This window comes from Leptodactylus fuscus, chromosome 2 (assembly GCF_031893055.1).
Source record: "Leptodactylus fuscus isolate aLepFus1 chromosome 2, aLepFus1.hap2, whole genome shotgun sequence".
In the NCBI taxonomy this organism is placed as follows: domain Eukaryota; kingdom Metazoa; phylum Chordata; class Amphibia; order Anura; family Leptodactylidae; genus Leptodactylus; species Leptodactylus fuscus.
The window spans coordinates 180,230,060-180,252,833 of record NC_134266.1 but is presented as its reverse complement, the minus strand read 5'-3'; the positions used below and the strand labels follow the sequence as shown (position 1 = coordinate 180,252,833).

The following is a 22,774-nucleotide window of genomic DNA, read 5'->3' as shown; positions in this document are numbered from 1 at the left end:
ATAGTCTACACTTCTTTATTGCAGATTGTGATTTCTCATTAAAAAGACATTGCTATGTATTACATCACTAGCCATAAAATAGGTTTAGGCCTGTTACACATGTATGCTATTTGGGTTTCTTGTTAATATAACTGATAAAAAGGAACAAAGGAAGATCATTGTATTGTATGGGGCTAAAAGTGATGTTAAAGTGCATTAGTCATTATACGTTTCCTTATGACATTTGGCTTGCCCATTTGTGGCTATCTTTGAACCGTTCATAGTCCTTCTAGGACTGTACAACCTTTTTCAGTTTCTAGGGTGACCTTGCTAGACATGAATTGCCTAAAGTAAAACCCTTATATTTTACTAAAGGAACATGGCAATCTGATACAGCTAAGGCTGGAATCACACCAGCACTCGCTCTACGTACAGGCATTCTGTCTCCGAATATGCTTGAAAAATGCAGAGAGAAAAATCCTGCAAGCAGGACTTTTCTCTCTGTATTTTTCTGTCGGAAACCATGGACACCATACACTCCAATGTAGTTTATGGTGTCCATAGATAAACGCTGTTTGAGCGGATTGGGTTTCCATTTTTTGGGTCCCCAAGAAAACCCGAGAAACCAGGCACAAGTGTGAACCTAGAGTAAATCAGTGAGTTCCATTTACCAAGGGACAAAATTCAACAGGCAAGAAGCAATGTCTGACACAAGATATGGCTACGTAAATGGCTTTACTGTTAAATTTAATGTAGGCTGACACTTGAAGAAATGTGTTTGTCTGAACCCAAATTTCATTAAATCCATTGTACTCAAAAACTCTGAAAAGATACAACAAAGCCATTCTTTTAGTTTTTCCAGATTTTCATTGATGCAACTGTTTTACAAATACTATTTGTCCGTGTTGTAGATAATACACTTGTAGGTCATGAAAATATCAAATTAAAACATTAGAAAATTACCTGTGACAACTGAATCCACAAGTTTTGTATTTTTCTGTCCTTCAAGTAATAGAGCTTGATAATACATTGGATTCATCTCCATCTGTGCCTGTGCTCCACTCACCATCATCCACACATGGGATCGATGTTCATTAGGAATGCCCTTCCTGATATATCTCTTCACTAAAACAATACATGATATAACAATAAAGGGATTTTACCTTATATTGGATTGTAATATAAGAATTAACCATTCCCTTCATTTCTAATAATCACATAAGATAACGTGATTTAGCGAAGGTACAGTATATCAAGCAATGCAAATTACAATGTAACAACGTGCACAACAGTCAATGTGAAAACAAAAATAATATTCTTTAGACCAGTGTTGGTCAACGCTTTCCACATCAAACTGCTAGTACACTTAGTGGTACTGGTCTTGAGCCTGTACTAAAAGGATTGATTTATATTATTTGTCTGGTCTGAAACATGGGAACATCACCCTTATGTTTCTGTTTGATCAGTTCTATTCAGTTATTTTCTACTATCCCGCACAAGGGGGAGCAGCAGTTCACAAGGATCCTTATACTGACAGCCTAACAAAATGCATCTCTTCAGATGTTCTTCAAAACATTCTGTGTTTTGTTTTTTATGACTTTAGACTCCTAATACAGTTGACTTTATTACTATTTACTAAACAGGGTTGTTCCATAATCACAATTTATCACCAGTCCATATAATAAGTCATTAGTGTTTGTTTACAGATCCCACAGCTGAACTAATCGTTTTGGACTAGAATGGAGAGGCTGTCAGACATGTGTGATGCTATTCCATTTATCCTTTATGCAGTACAGTTTAGAGCTGTATTATATCAGTCCCATAGAGAATAAATAGTGGTCCCATGCATGCTTGACAGTCACTCCATTCAAGCAAGGAAAATTAGACCCCTGTTCTTGCATTCCTTTGTTCAGGTCCCAGCAGCAGAAGCACCAGCGACCAAACACTTACCATGTGAATAGGTGATAAGTGGTTATTGTGAAACATCCCCTTTAATACTTTGTTTGGATAACACTCCAGCTAACAAAATTGTCAGATGCCGATGCCATTACATGGCAAACAGAGACCTAGTGAAGGGCCCCAGGTACCCAGGTTCGCTTACAGTATCTGCCTTGCCAAAGGCATAGTGTAAAGGTGGGTTCACACTGCTGTTATTTAATGTCCGTTGCTTTCATTCATCACAAGATGTGAGCAATGGACAGTAAAAGACAGATGCAGATTAAGCACTCTTTTGGGTGTGTCTGCATTCACACATGTTAAAAAAAAAAACAAAGAAAAAACCAAACCACAAACCATGCAGGACTTTTTAATTTGTTTAAAGAGTAAACAAACATGACAGAAGAAAGTGTCTGTTTTGTTCATTACATTATAGTGAATGTAGCATTAATGTCTTGTGATGGATGACAGCAATGGACTATAATGTTGGTAGTGAGAACACAGCTTAAATAGGACCTTTCCTTCACACCTCCACCAATTCTAGGTCTTACTATTTGTTATTAGGTGCTCTTCTACTGATTCCAGCACTGTTGGAATTTTATCCCTATACTCCGCCATTTTCGAGCAACAAGTGCAGATAGTTTTGGTGCTATTTCAGCTCTGTAATGTCATACAGGAAGTATCAGGCAGGAGGCGTGTCTCAGAGCTCCTATCAGAGACAGCAAGTATCAGAGTTCAGAATCACACCCCTTGTCACACCTCCTACCTGACACCGCATCCTGACAGTACAGAGCCTAAACAATGCATCAGGCACTACATTAACAGCTTGATTGCTCAGGAATGGTAGGGGCTAGAGAGAAAATTCCAACTGTGCCAAAACAACGAAGCGGCACCTATTAACTGATGTAAAGAGCTGAAATTGTTGGAAGTGGTGAAAGGTCCTGTTAAAATGAAGATCTTCTCAATTTTATAAGCATAATACTTTGCACTAGACCACATGCTTAAAGGGAGTCTATCTCTGCCCCCAGCTACTTTAAATCACTGTATATTGCTGTAGATGCTGTTAGCAGAATAAAAACCATATCTTTCTTAAGTTTCAGAGCCCCAGGGATGAGTAGAAAAAGCATGTTTATTCTTTATGTTTATTCTTTATTCAAATGCAGATCTTGGAGCATGGGGAATTTTCTTCTACTACTTTGCACTGCTGCATCATCCCTAAACATGCCATCCTACATTCAGCTCATCCCCTGGGCAGTGTGAGTATCAACTGATACTAGGAGGGTCAAATCACACTGCCCAGGTAGATGAGCTGAATGCAGGATGGATGTGTTTGGTGATGATGCAGCCGTGCGCAGTAATTGAAGAAAACTCCCCCTGTGCACCAAGATCCTCATTTGAATAAAGAATAAAAGTGCTTTTTCTACACATCGCTGGGGCTCTGAAACTTAAGAAATGTATGGTATTTATTCTGCTGACAGCTTCTACAGTACTATAGGAGTGGTTTAAAGTAGCTAGGGGCAGTGATAGACTCCCTTTAAGTTCCATAGGTGAATTTAAAAAATAATGTTAAAAAAAGAAAGCGCTTAATATAAATATAAAAAAAGAAATATTTCCATTACCATTTCCCTTTACTATTTATTTTGTAAATAGAAAAAAAAATATAGAATATTAATAAATACACATTTTGGTTATTGCTGCATCTATAAACACCCAAGCAATACAACTGTCACACTCATACTATTTATCCAAAAAAAAAGTCATCAGAAAGTTCCCTACAATGATATCAATAAAACTTTCAGGTCTTCCCACAAAAAAAGGCCTCACACAAATCCATTGACAGAAAAACAAAGTTATGGACTTGGAAAAAAGCGATGCAACTGATAAATGTGGTATCTTGGTAATTGTGGGTGTCTGATTGCTGAGGCCACCACAATCAAGAGAATGGGAGGTACTTTTCTCCTGCTGCACATTCAGCCTGATTGCAACCAGGCCCAGGCTGAATATAGGTGCCCCTGGTGATGGACCATGTTCCCATTCATTTTAATGGCAGCACCGAAGATAGACAGATGCTGTACTTGGGCCATCTCCAGCACTCCCATTGAAGTTAAATGAGGCCCTGTTCTCAGGATCGTGGTGATCTTAACAGTCAGACTCCACCTTTAAGATATTTATAGGACAGAGGATAATCACTTTTCATGACAGGGGTTGTGTCCCACTCATTAACTACAATGGCTTAGAGAGAAGAGAGGTAACAATGTAAATTGTTGATTTGTAATTTCAACTTTTTACCTTTAATGCTCTTCTGTACCGCTGTGGACTTTTGCATCATTTTAGACCACTTAATGGCTCTTCTTGTAAGGACGGTCAAGTATCGGGAATAAAAATCTTCATAAGCAGCATAATCAAATCCATCCGGTCTTTCAAATCCATAAGCATCGACCCTAGTATTAAAATACACAAGATTTATACTTGCATAGGAGCAATAACAAAACCACAATAATAACAGACAACCAGTAGTGTGCACAGTATTTATTTAGGTGTCTCTTTGTGATTATCCCCAGCGTAAAGCTTCATTCAGGATGCTGCTGCAGAGTCTATTAGTGACCTAAATAATCACCATTAATTCTAATTGATGTAAAATACCCGATTAATTGCAACTCTGATTTAGGCCATCATCGCCCAGAATTACTAGGAAGTTGGAAAAAATTCAGCAGAATGGAATAGCGTTAAATAGAAGAATGCAATTAGGTTTCCTTTTACAGGATTTTCTGAAGGTCAGTACAGTCACAGCAATACCAAATTTATACATATATATATTTTAAAATATAGATTGTGAGCCCCATATAGGACCGTGTTGCCCCTCAAATACATATAGTTTTTGACATGGTTTAATACCTTTAAAAAAATAAAAAAAAACTAAAACAAAAAAAACTTTAAAAACTTCTTTTTGTATTTAAAGACTTCTACTGTAGAAAGCACAGTTGTTTTTATTAGTATCATTATGGAGCACATCTTACTTTTTGATCCCATTTTATTAAATTTTTGGGGGAGATGAAACAACAGCAATTTGAACATATTGATTTTTTTTGCTCATATTGGTGTTTATCATATTGGATGAATATTTTAGTAATGGTAACATTTGTAGGCTGTCATCCATGATGATTGGAGTGATCACAACCCCTTCCCCCAAACCAGACGAAGTCCTCTTTTTGTGATGCAAGCATTAAAATCTGCCAGCCATATGCCTTTTTCTGGCACATAAAAAGCCCAGGTCACATAGTGGATAACAGAGAGTCTTATTCAGGAAAGTTGGCAGGTATGATTTTCATAGTCCAGGCTCTCTGTAACAAAGGGATGTCTAATGTTTTATTCATCCATTTGTTCCATGAAAAACAAAGTAAAAGAAAAATAATGCTCTCAGATGCTTTGTCGCATTTGACCATGGCATCTAAGAAGTTAAGTGTCCACAATGTGAGACATCTCTGATCAGCTGGTTTGCTGCTTTGTAAAATAGCAGAGATCTGGCGGTTATGATGTGTGCTCAGCTTCTGAGCAGGAACCATATTTAAACACCCAACATCCAAGGTATTATTACAGTGGATGTTATATAGGAGTTTAACTATGCTACATCTGTAGACCAGATACTAAACAGTAAATTCCTGGTATTCTCGGGGAATAGGTCGTAAGGATTCTGCCTTTGCAAGCCTGCTTGGAGAGTAGCTGATTGTGTGGAATAGTGTAACACGTGGCCCTGCACCAGGGTGCAGAGCAAGGATCAGGCTGCTCAGTACACTGTGTGGTGGCTATTGCTGGTCACTGCACAGTGTACTGAGCCATCTGTTTCTGCAAAAACTTGGAGAACAGCTGATTGGTACAGGCCAGGTATTAACTCCCCACCAATTTTCTTTTAATGATTTATTCTAAATAAACTACAGGTGTCCCAAACCATGGTATGGCGTATCCTACAAAAATGTCTGCGTTGTATGTTCTGGCCTCTTATATTGTTTCTGTTACAGTGTGTGCTAGGCAGTCTAAAATAGGAGAATTGCTATCTAGGGGTCTGAAAAAAAAAGCCATCAAAATATCAAATATTACCTAACATAAATAAAAAGTACATCTGGCTACTCCTTCGTCATCCCTGTACACGGAAGTATAAAAAATGTTACGGGTGTCAGAATATGGTAACATATTTTTTAAAGGGGTTTGCATCTTAAAAATAAAAAAAACTAACAAAAAACCCAACTTAGTGATTATGGCATTATATTATTTTTAAATTTATAATGACCCACAGAATTCAGGTGACATGCCATTTTGGCTGCACAGTGAACGCCGTAAAAATGAAGCATGTAAGAAATTTGTAAAAACAGTTTTTCTCTACCCCATACTCTTTCCACCCTGTTCTGAATTTTTTTTGTAGCTTCTTAGTATATCATATGGAATGGTAAATGATATAAAGTAAAATTTCTCTTGTAAAAATAAAGTGAGTCTCCAAATAAAATAAATTATGGATTTTAGAAGACATTGAGTTTAAAACGAAAATCAATAAGGGGCTGCAACTGTAAAGGGTTAAGGAGGTACTATGTTGTATTAGGGAGAAATGGCATAGACAGACGGTTATTAGACCATGCATGCCCTGTTAAGAATTCTGGGTATGCAATATGCAAATAAAACCTCCTTGAGAGAAAAGAGGAACTCCTAGCACCACCTTTTTGACAGCAGCTCCCTATAGATTAATCCATAGTGTGATAACTCACATGGTGGAAAATGAAGGTGAATGGGCCTGTTCAGCAGGGAGTCTTGGGATGCAGACTCCAAAGCTGTATCAGCCACGACATCTGCAGCAAGATCAAGCAAAACACTTATTTTTTCAGCGTCTTGATGCAATCTCAGTCTCCCATTGAAAACAATAGGAGAGCTGGGATCAGTTTGAGACGAATAAGAGCGAGGATGCGGTGTAAAACATGCTCTTTATTAATCACATGGATTAAAAATTACATTTTATTCATTTTTTGGATCTTTCACTATGTGTTGGATTATACATCATATTCCAGCAGCCTGTCATCTCCAGTTAGTTTGAATGCAGTGAAAGTATCTGGTGAAGCTCAGCTTCACTAAACATGCATCATTCTTCCCTAGCTAAGCCAGCAAAGAGTGGGCACCAAGTATAGCACCCCCTTTCTTGGCCCCCACATGGTATGGCACCTTCTTTACTGACCCCCACACAATATAATGCAGTGTGGGGGACACTAAAGGGGGTGGTATACTATGTGGAGGGCCAGTAAAAGTTGTGCTTTACTGTGTGGGGGGCCAGTATACAACCCCCTTCATGGGCCTCACACAGTATAAAGATTCCCTTTACGACCCCACACAGTATACTTCTCCTTTATGGGGTACCCTATAATTTTTTTGGGGATATGCGGTTATCTGCTGGGTTACGCCAGCAGGTAATGATTGCGAATTACTGACCAATCCCTGCCCATGGCCACTTCTACAAGCACTTCCCCTTCAGCCTCCTTAATAATAATAATAATACATTTTATTTATATAGCGCCAACATATTCCGCAGCGCTGTACAATTTGTAGGGTTCAGATACAGACAGATACAAAACAAAGAACGTCATTTCACACAATGGGACTGAGGGCCCTGCTCACAAGAGCTTACAATCTATGAGGTAGAGTGGGTGACACAAGAGGTAGGAGGGGCGGCATTGCTTATACAGTGTTCAGACAATTTTGTAATAGAGGTTGCAGCCATTACACAAACAAAGCTTTATGGGCCGTCACTAGTAGTGTCCTTTAACATGTGGATAGAGCATGGACAAATATGTTAGGCTGAAAAGGCATCAAGAAGGGTTTGCATTAGGAATTGTGATAGGCCTGTCTGAAAAAATGCGTCTTTAGTTTGCGTTTGAAACTGTAGAAATTGGGAGTTAATCTGATTGTCCGGGGTAGAGCATTCCAGAGAAGTGGTGCAACTCGGGAGAAGTCTTGTATACGAGCGTGGGAGGTTCTGATAATAGAGGATGTAAGTGTTAGGTCATTGAGTGAGCAGAGAACACGGATTTGGCGATAGACAGAGATGAGGGAGGAAATGTAGGGAGGTGAGGCATTGTGGAGAGCCTTGTGGATGAGGGTGATAACTTTATATTTTATTCTATATTGAATAGGCAGCCAATGTAGCGACTGGCACAGACCAGAGGCATCGCTGTAACGTCTAGCCTGGTAGATGAGCCTGGCCGCTGCATTCAGAATAGATTGTAGAGGGGAGAGTTTAGTGAGGGGAAGACCGATTAGTAAGGAGTTACAGTAGTCAAGGCGAGAATGAATCAGAGAGACAATAAGTGTCTTTAGTGTATCTCTGGTAAGGAAAGGACGTATTCTGGAGATATTTTTGAGGTGGAGGTGACATGAACGTGCGAGTGATTCAATATGAGGGGTGAAAGAAAGGTCTGCGTCAAACATGACCCCGAGGCAGCGGGCCTGCTGCCTAGGAGTTATAGTAAGGCCTGAGACTGCAATGGATATATCAGGGACAGATCTATTAGATGGTGGAAACAGTAGTAGTTCAGTCTTAGAGAGATTTAGTTTCAGATAGAGCGAGGACATGATATTAGAGACAGCAGAAAGACAGTCACTGGTGTTCTGTATGAGTATAGGGGTGATGTCACGGGAAGATGTGTATAATTGGGTGTCGTCAGCATAAAGATGGTACCTGAAGCCAAATCTGGCGATGGTTTTTCTCTTGTTCTGCGCCAAAATAGTGTTAGAAAAGTGATGTGGAATAGATGGCACCTTGGAGGGCTGAAGGGGAAGCACAAGCAGAAGCATCTGGGGATTGGTAATTGAACAGTGGCCATTACCTGCTGGAGTAACTCAGCAGCTGATAGTCAAGGGAAATAAAAAAAAAAGCTCGGCAGCAAAAAGCATGGCAATAACGCATCACAGTTTTTCCCACAGCAATTTTCACAGAAAGTCTACAGAGACTTTCTGCTTCCATTATACCTATAGGGAAGCCATTAGTGTTTCTGTAGGTATAACTGACATGCTGTAAATACCAAAAAAGCAACGGTTTTGGAAATCACAGCAATTCCGCTGTATGTATTTTTCTGCAGTTACTGTAAAACATCACAGTTTCCACCGCGGATAAACTGCGGCATTTATGCCACGCGGGGCCTGGCCTACTGTTCCGAGATCCAATTCCGAAAGAACTGAAAGTCAATGTTACGGCTGTAGTTACTATCCAACCTTTCACCATACAGGTTCCCAACCTTGACGCTCCTCTGTCATTGTGAATTTCATCAGTTCTATACACATGCTATGACATTGATAAGAACACACGTCATGAAAGTGGCAATGACTAAAGGAATACTTCGTAAATACACAATAACTGGCCTGCAGTCATAAATGGGTGTGACAAAGCTTCTCCTCATACACACGTATGAACCAGGAAACAATGCTGTCCGCCCACCTGCCAATAACACATCTAGTACAGCTACATTCACCTGAGCTAATCTGTTGGATTTCACTGTGGGAAAGTAATGGAATTACCTGGGTTTTTGGTCTTTTGCAGTTTCGTTAGACATGTCCATACAGTAGAGTCTTCATGCAACAAATCCAGATTCCTAAAAAATGCAACATTGGCTTAATACTATGTATTGTCACAGAGTCTTTACCTTGATGTATACACAACACATAGTGGGGCACTTGTATCAATGCATTACAATCCACAGAATGGAATAAAACCCACCAGATGTACACATGGCCACGATGTAAGACATACTTAGCAACAAATCTCATTATGTGTTCCTACAAATAGGTGGGGCTAGTTAATCAGATGTAATACTCCATTCCTTCATGCTAAAAGAAGTAGCACCTGAATGGCAGGCTTAGCCTTGTCATAGTCAGATATGACGTTGTTTAATTGTGTCATTTTCACTGACATTTCAGGGAAGTACACACGGTATGTATACACTATAGATTTTCTGCAGCATATATGTATTTTCCATTCACAACTGCAGCACAACTTCATTAAAGTGAATGGGGTTGGCCCACCTTACTACACACAACCTTTGGACAGGAGTGGTGATGTTTTTAGGAAAAAGCAAGCATTTTTTTCTAATCCTGTACAACCTCTAAAGAAACACTACAGGAACTAAAACTTTGGTTTTGCATCAAGCTGAGCTGCACAGCTGAGAAATGGCTTCACAGACTATTTCATGTCTCCTGAAGATTCTGAGGACAGGCCATAATAACCATAATAAAACGTAGGCCCGGACAAACCCTTTCAATCCCATCCACTACACTGCTTTCTGCAAGTACACTAGGAGTCCAACCAGGGGATTATTATCCCATACTGTACCCACAATTATCTGTAGTATGGAGTTCATGACTTACTATGCCAACAAGGTGTACATCACCTATTGGCAGAGCCCAACCTTGCTGTCAGGGTACCAGTGCTCTAACCCTGCACCTATATGAGTGGCACAGTCCAGTATATTGTGCCATGCCACTGGTAATATTTAGTACAGTATAGAAGAAATGTCGCTGCTACCGCACACTCTTAGTAACGTTCAGCGTATTGAAAATAAAGTGTTCTTTTACTACATATTTTCATTACAGGAAAGCACACATATTTTACACACCATACAATATAGTACAAGGTAGCATGGAACTGTGGCTCAAAAAATGTGACGTTCCGGTCAAGTGACCTTCATCTGGCTAGAGCTATTGGTAGTATGAGCAGCGTTTAAGGATTTATACTAATTGGTCCAATGAGAAATATTTGTAAGCCATTAGTATAACTCCAATAAAAATACATTTGACAACAACAAGCCACGCACATTGAATATAAATAAAATAATTTTTTAAAAAAAGCAAAAATACCAACAACCCACCCTTCCCCCAACCCATGTCCTGTAAAAGACCCTAACACTTCACACCCTACCTGTCCTATTAAAAATGTGAAAACTTAAAAAAAAAAAAAAAAAATTTGTACAGCCACTTTCCCAGGGTAGTATGTAGCTTTACCTACTGGTGGGATAGGGAAAGGGTGTGGTGGAAAAAGCCCCCCCTAAAGTCTGGTCCCCGCAACATGGCACCCTGCCTCCAGCCTCACATTCATTTCAAAGGACTTCTCAGGCCGCATTATGTGCACTATCACAGTGATCCAGCCGTGTTTTTCATGGCTAGCAAACTGACCTATTCACTTCTTCAGCCCCATATACATGAATGTGTATGGGACTAAGTCTGGAGGAAAAAAAAACAACTTAGGACAGGTCCCATTTCTGTCTGTTTTGTCACCCATGCTCATTGATATCAGTGAGTGGGACTGTGGAGGCATGGGCGCACATAGTAGTCTTCCATGTGCCACTACTTGAAAGAAAAATTATTGAAATGGATGGAAGGCAGAATTCTACTTCAAGATCACTTCCAAATCCTTCCACGTGAACCTACCCTTAGGACTCACGCACATGGTAACACATCATGTATACGTGTTGTATGTTTCCCATAGTCTACTAGGGGCCCATACCGTACCTTATATTAAAATCTGAGGGTGTTTTTTGGTTTTTGCCATGCTCCATCACAAGCCCTATTATGGTGGTAGGCGCACACAATGGTTAAGAGTCTACAACATGCCCCACTAGTATGTGTGACAACATAGACACGTCCCCACTAGTATGTGTGACAACATAGACACGTCCCCACTAGTATGTGTGACAACATAGACACGTCCCCACTAGTATGTGTGACAACAGACACATGGCCGCAATATTTAACAAAAAAATTAAACCTTACTTTAGATAGAAGTATTGAGCTTTCCATATAAAGTCTACACATGTATCCTAACTTACATTATATCAGTATATTGATAACATAGAATATTATGATGTCAGTATATTAATACATTTCTCCATATATAGAAACATGACTATGTTCTGGAGGCAATAAAGCTGTTTCCATGTGTACACCATAACACACCAGCTATATACTGCTATATAAGTGTCAGTCCTTACTGGGATCGGCAGGTTGCAAGTCTGCAGCTCACAAAGAGTTAAAAGGACAACAAAGCAGCCAAGGAATGAAAGAGAAGAAAGTAGCAGTGTCACCACAGAGGAGCGAGCGCCCCAGATAAAAGCGGCTGCCAGGATTAGCGAGTCCCGGAGCTGCACCTGTCCACACACACTGACAGCAGCAGCCGCACAGAACTTTGTAACCGGCTCCCCTGTCCTGACTGACACACTTTTACCTGCTACTGTTCACACGGTGCGGAGATCACCTCTAGATCCATAGCTTCTATCACACGGGCTACTGCTCTGTCCTCGCCACAATCCCAAGTGTCAATCATCCCGCTGGGGGCGGGGCCTGCAGGCAGCCTGCTCAGGAGGCGGGGCTAGCTATAATAAGCAGCTGAGCAATGTGACAGGTTGTGTACGGAGAAGTCGGATGTGTGAATGTACAGGGACGTGTCTGGGGAAAAGCTCGCCAAGACGAGCAAATAGTCTGTGTTCTATCTCACGGCTGGTAGCCATTGTTTTCTGTTATCAGCCACTTCACAATATTCGCCAACTGCCCCACGTTTACCAGGATTGTTCAGGGCTTTTCAGCAGTAACTGAAGCAATTTGGCTTCTTCCAGGTAAACCACACCTGAACAAAGATTCAATAGCAAGATTCTGCGGAAAGTGCGACTTAAGAAACAAAGCTTTTTTTTTAAGACAACTGTTAAAAAAAAACAAAAAAACAAACAAAACCAAGGAGTCTCACCCATAGCGATAAACCTGCTTCCACATTACTGAGTATACTAGTCCTTAGTCAGAGCATGTTGTAGGACAAATTCCATATTTTATGGGAGACGACAGGAACACGCCTTCTGAAGACAGCAACAGGAAAAAAAACTTTCTACAATGTAGCAACTTCATATATAAGGGTCAGTTCACATCTGCGTATGTATTCTGCACGGATTCATGCGGGCAGTGTGTGGCAAGCACATGGAGCCTATTATAGTCTATGAGGTCCATGTGCTTTTACAGCACAGCGCTAGCAAATGCGTTTATATTCCGTTTGAACCGACCCTAAGCTAGGTAAGAAATACAGATAATGCCCTGCTCACATCCGCTAGACTGTAATGGGGTCCGTGTGCTTTCCACATGCGGACTCCCCCGGACAGAATCCAAACGCTGATGTGAACAGGGCATAAGACCTCATTGGTGAAAAGGAGATTTCTCCTAGCGCCACCTATTGGAAGGCAGCTCCCTATAGACTAATACCTGGTTTTCAAGGAAACCTAAGGGTCAGTGCACACAGAGCTTTTTGGCGCTAATTTTGATGCTGAACCCGCCTCATAATGGAGGTTGATTTTGAGGAGGATTCAGCGTCAAAATCAGCGCCAAAAAACTCAGTGTGCACTGACCCTCCGGGTCAGTTCAGACTGAGGTTTTTGCAAGCTGAAAAAACCTGCTTCGGGAATTAGGAAACGTTTTTTTGACACAGTTTTTAGCATGACGTTTTTGACACGTTTTTTTTGCTCCAGCACAATGGACCTGGAAACTTCTCTTTAAAAAAATGCCAGCAGTTTTTGAATCAGTTTTTGCAAAAACTGCATCGCATTTTTTTCGCCTCCCATTGACTTCAATGGGTTTTTCCAGATGGAATCCACCTGAAAATAGGTCATGTCATTATTTTTTTCCTGCTAGCTGAAAAAAAAACGCTAGCGGAAAAAAACTGCTAGTGACTCCCATTGAAATGAATGAGAGGCAGACTTTAAGGTCGAGTTCAGACGGGGGTTTTTGGGCCAGATTTTGAATCCGGCTCAAGAAACCGCCTCCCATTGAAATCAATGGGAGCCGGTCATTTTCTTTCTCTGCGAGTGGTTTGTTCATACTTGCGGAAAAAAGAAGTAAAATGCCCTTTCTTCAGGCGGATTCTGCGGGTGATTCAGATGCTGTTGCAGATTTTGTTGCAGTTTTGTGAGTCAAAGCCAGAAATGGATTGAGTAGAAAGGAGAAGTACAAATACTTCCTATATCTTTTCTATTCCTTTTGTAGCCTTTCTTGACTTTGGTTCAAAAAACTGCAGCAAAACCTGCAACACAAAAAGCTGCGTTTCCGCAACGTGGGGCCTTAGGCTGAGTTTTTTGGTGAGGAAAAAAATCAGCTTTGGGAATTAGGAAATGGTTTTTTGAAGCGTTTTTTTTACAGGAGATGTTTTTTGTTGTTTTTTTGGGGGGGGGGCGTTTTTAGTTTTTTTTGTTTTTTTTTCCTCTAGCACAGTGTATAGACCTTGAAAAAAATGCTAGGGATTTTTGAAGCAGTTTTTGCAAAAACTGCGTCAAAAACCGTGACGCGGTTTTTCCACTTCCCATTGACTCTCGTTGTTTTTTTCAGGCGGAATCTGGCTGAAAAAAAGTCAGCTCACTTTTTTCTCCTGCTAGCGGAAATAAAGCTAGCGGATCCTATAGATGTCAACTGAGATGTGTTTTTTGGAGGTGGATTTTGAGGCGGATTCCGCCTCAAAATCCAGACCAAAAAACTCTGTGTGAACTCAACCTTTAGCCTAACTCCTCTGGAAGGAAGAAGGTCCCATCCCGAGACAGCTGTTTTGAGGTTTTTGCTGCTCATCCCTGCAGATCAGGGTAATGGTTGTATTTCTTACCCAGAATTCTTAGCAAGGAATGCAGGGTCAAATAAGTTCCTGTACGAGTCTCTCCCTAATGAGAGGCATTACCCCTTCTACACATGGAGAATGACTCACATAAACCAAGCTAGGTTATAGGTAAAATATGAGGATACACAACAGGATAAAGGAAATGTGTCACATAATATAGCCTTGTTTTTAAACCAGATTTTTATAAGAAACATACTTTTCAAAAATTGTTGATGTTATTTTGAATTTTCCATGTCACAATATTAAAAATGCAAAATTGCTATTTTTACTCTGTCCACTAAAACCTGATAGCAGCCTGATGCTAGGTTCACCCCTGCATTCAGCTTTCCATTCCTTGGGTTCACTTGGCGACCAGAGAAACGGAAACCTAATCTGCTTAACAAGCGGTTACCCACGGAAACCCGTGGGCCCCATAGACTGTAAGGGTAAATTCAAACGTGGATTTTTTGGTCAGGATTTTGAGTCCGTATCCACCTCAAAATCCTGACCAAAAAGACGGCCGGTCTGTTCAGCGTCATGCTGATTCTTCAGGCAGGTTCGCCTCACGACATCCGCCTGAAGACACTCCCTCCCGACCCATTCATTTGGGCCTAATCCAGAGCAGAGTGCGCGGCTGCACTGCATCGGCATCCAGTCGCAGATACCCGTATTTTGGTCCGGAACCTGAGGCGGCCTCTGCCTCAGGTTCCGGACCAAAAAACCCAGTGTGAACTTACCCTAATGGGTTCCGCTACGTTCTCACCTAAAAAATGTGGGAAAAATGCAGAAAGAAAAATCCTGCTTCCAGAACATTTCTCTCCATATTTTTAAAGCAGACTGGGGAACAGAATCCCTGAGCGCTCACAGAGCACAGATGTGAACACACCCTTATACTTATACCAGTTCTGTAGGGGTTTTAGTTTCACATCACAAACAAGACTTACAGGATCAAAATAGAACCTCAGACTTTTGCTGACAATAGATAATGTCACAGCTTATTCTCCTCCCTGTACAGAGCATGTCTAGAAAACTCTCCCAGGAGTCGGCTCAAGACTATTGCTGTCTACGGCCATGACTATGATGCAAAGCGTATCAATAAATGCTATTACTAGAGCCAAGGTAAAACTCAGGCAAAATGACAGGCCCCATAATATACAAAAAACAGAATAAAAAAAAATCTACAAACATAAAATAAAAACAGACTAGAAGCAAGTAATATATTTAATCATATTTATATCTTTATATATTTAAAAAATTGTCAGCACTTTCCTTTGAGAACTTTTGGGCTGCAAATCGGGGGTAAGTAGCAAACCCCTGGTAACTGCAATGTACTGTAAATAAAAGCAGGTGCTGCACCATAACATCAAGGTCCTCTAGTGGTGGCAATGAAGATTCGCAGCCAAAGTAAAATTGTAACAAATGCCTATACATGTGTCCTATACGCTATACACTGCTGGGAGCAGAGCGCTTTGTCCCGTGTATAGGGGCTGGGCACCTTCACTGCACCTCAGCTCCCAAAGCTTCAATGAGTACTGAGCTGCAGCGATGGCGCCTGGCCGCTATGCAGTGGATTGAAGTTTCTGTTTCTGTCACTGTACAGTATAGTGTATAGGACAAGCGCTAGAAACCGTTTTGCACAGTGAATTGGTCAAGGGGCCAGCAGTTGGCCCTCCACCATTCAGGTATTTATGGGAGGATGTCTTTTTTTTTCTTTTTTTTTTTGCAAAGTTTTGGATTTTTTTGAAGGTGTGAAATCCTATATTAAAAATCAATCTAAATTTGGTATCCCTGGAATTGTACCAACCCATAGAATACAGGTGAAATATCATTTTGGATGCACAGGGAATACTGTAAAAATTGAGCCTATTAGAAGGTCACACAAACACAATTCAAAATTTTTTGCAGCTTCCCAGTACATTTTTTGGAATATTAAACATTAAGCCCTAATTTGGCTCTTTGAATGGAAAAATAAAAAAAGTTATAGTATTTGGTAGGTGAGGTGTCAAAAACAAAAGTTGAAAAATACTATTAGGAGTCCCTCTTCTAGCATACTGTTTGGGCCAGTAGTTGCGGGTAGGGACGGAGCCTCCACAGCACTGTGCGGAGGCTGCCAGCCCTATCCTAGCTGCCCTCCCAAGTCCCCGCTTCCAGGTCTCATGAGGCAGGCAAGAACCTCCACAGTGATGTGCAGGGGTTGCCGGTCTCCTCCTGAGCCGGACAGGGAACTTCCGGTTTTGGCCTAGCAGCAGGACAGAGCCTATTTAAGGAGGACTCTGGCTCCAGAGCGCCGCTGGCTATTCAGTTGTACCCCATGTCCTGGTAGTAAGTGTTCTCCTGTTGTCTGATTGCCTGTGTTTCTGACCCCTTGCCTTGACCTCTGACCCTGCCTTTGCCCCCTGATTTTGTACTGTGCCTGCTCTTGCTTATGACTTCAGCTTGCCTCTAGACCTCTACTTCCTGAACACCATTTTGTACATCGCTACCGGTCCTGTTACCGACTCTTCCTGCCCAACGTTCCCTTTGGATTTCCCACTGTACTGCGTTGCCCTCTTGTTGACGACCATTGTGGGGTTGGAATTAGTGCAGCCCAGGGGATGTTGGACACACGGCGCTGTGTTGACCATTTAAATCGGTGTATCTAGTACTGATTCTCACTTTGTCTCTGAACTGCATCTGCTATCCTAACACCAGTAAATTTGGCCAACACATTGGCCGAGTTTCACAGCTGAGACTTGGTCATGTGAATGTGGGGTTGGCTTACCCTACAGACAGGGCCGTTTTAATGTATTGGGGGGCCCTGTGCAAATGTTTTGAAAGTGGGCCCCCCAATATACCCTACAACTTAATTTCTACTGCCCCTCTCAACCACCAATCTGATATTTAAAAAAAAAAGACAAAAAGAAGAATACTCACGAACTGCGTTCCTGTGGACCTGCAGGCTCCAACTCTAATGTCTGTGACTTGGCGTTCATTGAGCTTCCCTGCCGCAGACATTATCAGCCGAAGGCTGAATATTAGAGCACAGAGTTGATAGCGCCATGTAAAATTTGTAAAGGTTCTCAACCCTCCCTTGAAAATTATAATGGGACTTGAGGCTGTAATACAGAGAGTACATTACCTGAGTATTACAGCCGTGTGAACTATTCATATTGCCACGTTCATATGAGCACTGGATGCTCTGTTGGAAGCTTCTGTTGATGGTCCAAAAAAAGCATACTGCACTTTTTTTGTGTGGTAAAATGCCTTTCTCCCTATGATGCACTGCACTCCTCCATACTTTACACAGGCTACTACATTTTCTTTATTCCTTACATGTGTAAGGAATAAAGGGGGATGCAGCAGTTCTGTGTGAAGACTTTAGAGATGCAGGGTCCAGTAGCCTTATGTGAGTAAAGAGGGGAACTAGGCTTCTAGTGGCTGCAGTCCTAGTAAAATATATTCTACACAAGACTGCTGCTTCCAGGAGTCAGGACCCCGTCTTTCCTTACACAGAACTGAGGCCTGTCCTTCCTGTCTATAAGTACTTTACTTAAGACTGCTGCTTCTGCCTGCATACTATACACAGGAACACAGCCTGTAGTCCTTTATAAAGTATGAAGGGAGAGGCAGCACACCTTTGTAGTCCCTAGCCCTCCCCACACCTTTATTTTCATGATGCAACCCAAGAAGCACTTCTGTGTATGTGTTTGACACGTTTGGTTGCTCATAATGTGGACATACGTAGATATTAGTGTGGTACAGCAATGATTGATTATGGAGGCGGAACTAATTCTTCATACTTCTTCCATCCTCTGACTTGTGTCATGTGCCGCAGGGACCTGTGTTTGGGCCTCTGTGGTCACATAACTGATGTCATAACGCTGAGTCAGTGCACCCTACGTGGCTGCTGAGGCCCAGCCATTGGACTCAGCAGTGACCCCCAGGGGAGGTAACACAAAGTGAGTATGTGTTTGTTGTTTTTCCTCGCCTCACCTACTCTAGAATCTGAGGAGTACGCAGAGTACAATAATTCACTGAAACTTGTTGAAACAAATCTCATGGGGTTTGTCCATCTCTACTAATTAAGTGTCCCGGGGCATTATACTGTGTGGGGCTACCGTGGAGCATTATACTGTGGGGGGAACATATACTGTGTGGGGCTCTTCGGAGCATATTTATACTGTGTGGGGCCACTGTGGAGCATTTTATATTGTGTGGGGAGCACAGGGTAATATTGTATATAAGCTGCATGTAAGGCATGAGAAAGCGCTCTTGATACTGTGAAACAGCTGTTGCCTCATTGCCTGTATTGCTATCACTCCCTCCCTGGTTTGGTTTTAATGTACCTAAATAAAGGACTGAGTTTTTAAGAAGATACCTGCTTTGTGGTGAGTGCCTTCCCGTTTTTTGCTCTCTTCCTATCTATTTTCACAGTGCTTTGGGATGTTGAGCAGCACTACCATTATAGGTATCGCCTAATAGGATGGATCCATTCATGTCACTGCCGATATACATTTTTTGATGTCGTGACTTTGAGGTGTAGTAGTGTCACCTTTGTTTTCTCTTTTGGAATGTGTAATATTATATATACTGTTTAGGGAACACAGCATATGAAACTGTAAGATACATTACTTACTAGGAAATAATGCCTCTCTCATCCCTAAATACACTTCCTTGTTCTGGTGGAAGAGCTGTATAGGTGGGGAAATTCCTCCAACCCTGTCATCCCAGATATTGACCCTTCTTCTTCAGGTCCTCTGCAATTCTCCCTGGCATGCTCTCAATCAACTTCTGGACCAAATCCTGACTTATAGCAGTCCATTCTTGCACAATCAATGCTTGCATTTTGTCAGAATTTGTAGGTTTTTGTTTGTCCACCCATCTTTTGATGATTGACCACAAGTTCTCAATGGGATTAAAATCTCTATGTTTTGTTCCCTGAGCCATTTAGTTATCACCTTTGCTTTATGGCAAGGTGCTACATCATGCTGGAAAAGGCATTGTTGATCGCCAAACTGCTCTTGGACGGTTGGGAGAAGTTGATCTTCGAGAACATTCTGGTATCATTCTTTATTCATGGCTGTGTTTTTAGGCAAGACTCTGAAAGAGCCGATTCCCTTGGCTGAGAAGCAACCCCACACATGAATGGTTTCAGGATGCTTTACAGTTGGCATGAGACAAGACTAGTGGTAGCACTCACCTCGTCTTCTCCGAATAAGCTGTCTTCCAGATGTCCCAAACAATCGAAAAGGGGATTCATCAGAGAAAATGACTTTACCCCAGTCCTCAGCAGTCCACTCCCTGTACCTTTTGCAGAATATCAGTCTGTCCCTGATGTTTTTTCTGGAGAGAAGTGGCTTCTTTGCTGCCCTCCTTGAGACCAGGCCTTGCTCCAAGAGTCTCCGCCTCACAGTGCTTGCAGATGCACTCGCACCTGCCTGCTGCCATTCCTGAGCAAGCTCTGCACTGCTGGTAGCCCGATCCCGCAGCTGAAACACTTTTAAGAGACGGTCCTGGCGCTTGCTGGTCTTTCTTGGGCGCCCTGGAGCCTTTTTGCCAACAATGGAACCTCTCTCCTTGAAGTTCTTGATGATGCAATAGATTGTTGACTGAGGTGCAATCTTTCTAGCTGCGATACTCTTCCCTGTTAGCCCATTTTTGTGCAGTGCAATGATGACTGCGCGTGTTTCTTTAGAGATAACCATGGTTAACAGAAGAGAAACAATGATGCCAAGCACCAGCCTCATTTTAAAGTGTCCAGTGGTGTCATTCTTACTTAATCATGACAGATTGATCTCCAGCCCTGTCCTCATCAACACCCACACCTGTGTTAATGGAGCAATCACTGAAACGATGTTAGCTGGTCCTTTTAAGGCAGGGCTGCAATGATGTTGAAATGTGTTTTGGGGGATAAAGTTCATTTTCTAGGCAAATATTGACTTTGCAAGTAATTGTTGTTAAGCTGATCACTCTTTATAACATTCTGGAGTATATGCAAATTGCCATTAGAAAAACTGAAGCAGTAGACTTTGTAAAAATTAATATTTGTATCATTCTCAAAACTTTTGGCCATGACTGTATATTTTTTGGATGTGCCCTCTCATAGGTCCATTCTAGAGAGAAGCCAAGAAGCTTCCCCAAGAGCTGTTTGGGATTGATCTTCCATTGAACCTAGAGTTCTACCTCCTTATAATTTATCTCAAAGAGATCTCGAAAGGGCAAATCCCGGGCTGCTTTTTCATAACTTGACTGCTGCAAAATGTTTAATAGCTTTATAATGGAGAAGATTCTTGGATTGACCTACAGTGGGGCAAAAAAGTATTTAGTCAGTCACCAATAGTGCAAGTTCCACCACTTAAAAAGATGAGCGGCGTCTGTAATTTACGTCATAGCTAGACCTCAACTATGAGAGACAAAATGAGAAAACAAATCCAGAAAATCACATTGTCTGATTTTGTAAGAATTTTTTTGCAAATTATGGTGGAAAATAAGTATTTGGTCACCTACAAACAATCAAGATTTCTGGCTCTCACAGACCTGTAACTTCTTCTTTAAGAGTCTCCTCTTTCCTCCACTCATTACCTGTAGTAATGGCACCTGTTTGAACTTGTTATCAGTATAAAAAGACACCTGTGCACACCCTCAAACAGTCAGACTCCAAACTCCACTATGGTGAAGACCAAAGAGCTGTCAAAGGACACCAGAAACAAAATTGTAGCCCTGCACCAGGCTGGGAAGACTGAATCTGCAATAGGCAACCAGCTTGGATTGAAGAAATCAACTGTGGGAGCAATAATTAGAAAATGGAAGACATACAAGACCACTGATAATCTCCCTCGATCTGGGGCTCCACACAAAATCTCACCCCGTGGGGTCAAAATGATCACAAGAACGGTGACCAAAAATCCCAGAAAAACGCGGGGGGGGACCTAGTGAATGAACTGCAGAGAGCTGGGACCAATGTAACAAAGCCTACCATCAGTAACACACTACGCCGCCAGGGACTCAGATCCTGCAGTGCCAGGCGTGTCCCACTGCTTAAGCCAGTACATGTCCGGGCCCGTCTGAAGTTTGCTAGAGAGCATTTGGATGATCCAAAGACTATTGGGAGAATGTCCTATGGTCTGATGAAACCAAATTGGAACTGTTTGGTAGAAACACCACTTTACGTGTTTGGAGGAAAAAGAATACTGAGTTGCATCCATCAAACACCATACCTACTGTAAAGCATGGGGGTGGAAACATCATGCTTTGGGGCTGTTTCTCTGCAAAGGGGCCAGGACGACTGATCCGGGTACATGAAAGAATGAATGGGGCCATGTATCGTGAGATTTTGAGTGCAAACCTCCTTCCATCAGCAAGGGTATTGAAGATGAAACGTGGCTGGGTCTTTCAACATGACAATGATCCAAAGCACACCGCCAGGGCAACGAAGGAGTGGCTTTGTAAGAAGCATTTCAAGGTCCTGGAGTGGCCTAGCCAGTCTCCAGATCTCAGCCCTATAGAAAACCTTTGGAGGGAGTTGAAAGTCCGTGTTGCCAAGCGACAGCCCCAAAACATCACTGCTCTAGAGGAGATCTGCATGGAGGAATGGGCCAACATACCAACAACAGTGTGTGCCAACCTTGTGAAGACTTACAGAAAACGTTTGACCTCTGTCATTGCCAACAAAGGATATATAACAAAGTATTGAGATGAAATTTTGTTACTGACCAAATACTTATTTTCCACCATAATTTGCAAATAAATTCTTACAAAATCAGACAAAGTGATTTTCTGGATTTGTTTTCTCATTTTGTCTCTCATAGTTGAGGTCTACCTATGATGTAAATTACAGACGCCTCTCATCTTTTTAAGTGGTGGAACTTGCACTATTGGTGACTGACTAAATACTTTTTTGCCCCACTGTATATTCCTGAATTAAGGACATGTGGTCCATGGCATATTTTACAGCCCTTCTTCATAATTCTGTAGACAAGTTCTCAACTGTATAGGACCAATACTACTTTATTAGCCAACTGAAATATCAAGTTATCTATTCAAGTGTTAATGTGATGCCAAGACTTGGGGACATCATATATTTTGCTGCTGACTTAACCTGGTTTTCCGATGTTCTCTGTTCCCCCTACTTCTCCCTTTATACTGTACACTCCCTTCTCCTCTTTGGGTTTAAACTTGATGCATCTTATACTGTGTAGTGTCCTTTCACTATTTACATTACAATATATGTTTAATAGCAGC

At 41.6% G+C, this 22,774-nt stretch overlaps 1 protein-coding gene across 1 annotated transcript in view; it reads right to left on the bottom strand.

The window, feature by feature from the left end:
- GRTP1 (growth hormone regulated TBC protein 1) overlaps positions 1 to 12,240 on the bottom strand; it is a 34,016-nt gene extending 21,776 nt beyond the window's left edge. Inside the window, exons 1-4 of the mRNA XM_075265263.1 lie at positions 12,161 to 12,240; positions 9,463 to 9,536; positions 4,204 to 4,355; positions 943 to 1,104 (exon numbers count right to left, since the gene is read on the bottom strand). Of these exons, the coding sequence (XP_075121364.1) occupies positions 943 to 1,104; positions 4,204 to 4,355; positions 9,463 to 9,503 (355 nt within the window). The 5' untranslated portion in view covers positions 9,504 to 9,536; positions 12,161 to 12,240. The remainder of the gene's footprint in view (positions 1 to 942; positions 1,105 to 4,203; positions 4,356 to 9,462; positions 9,537 to 12,160) is intronic.
- Positions 12,241 to 22,774: the final 10,534 nt, after the last annotated feature.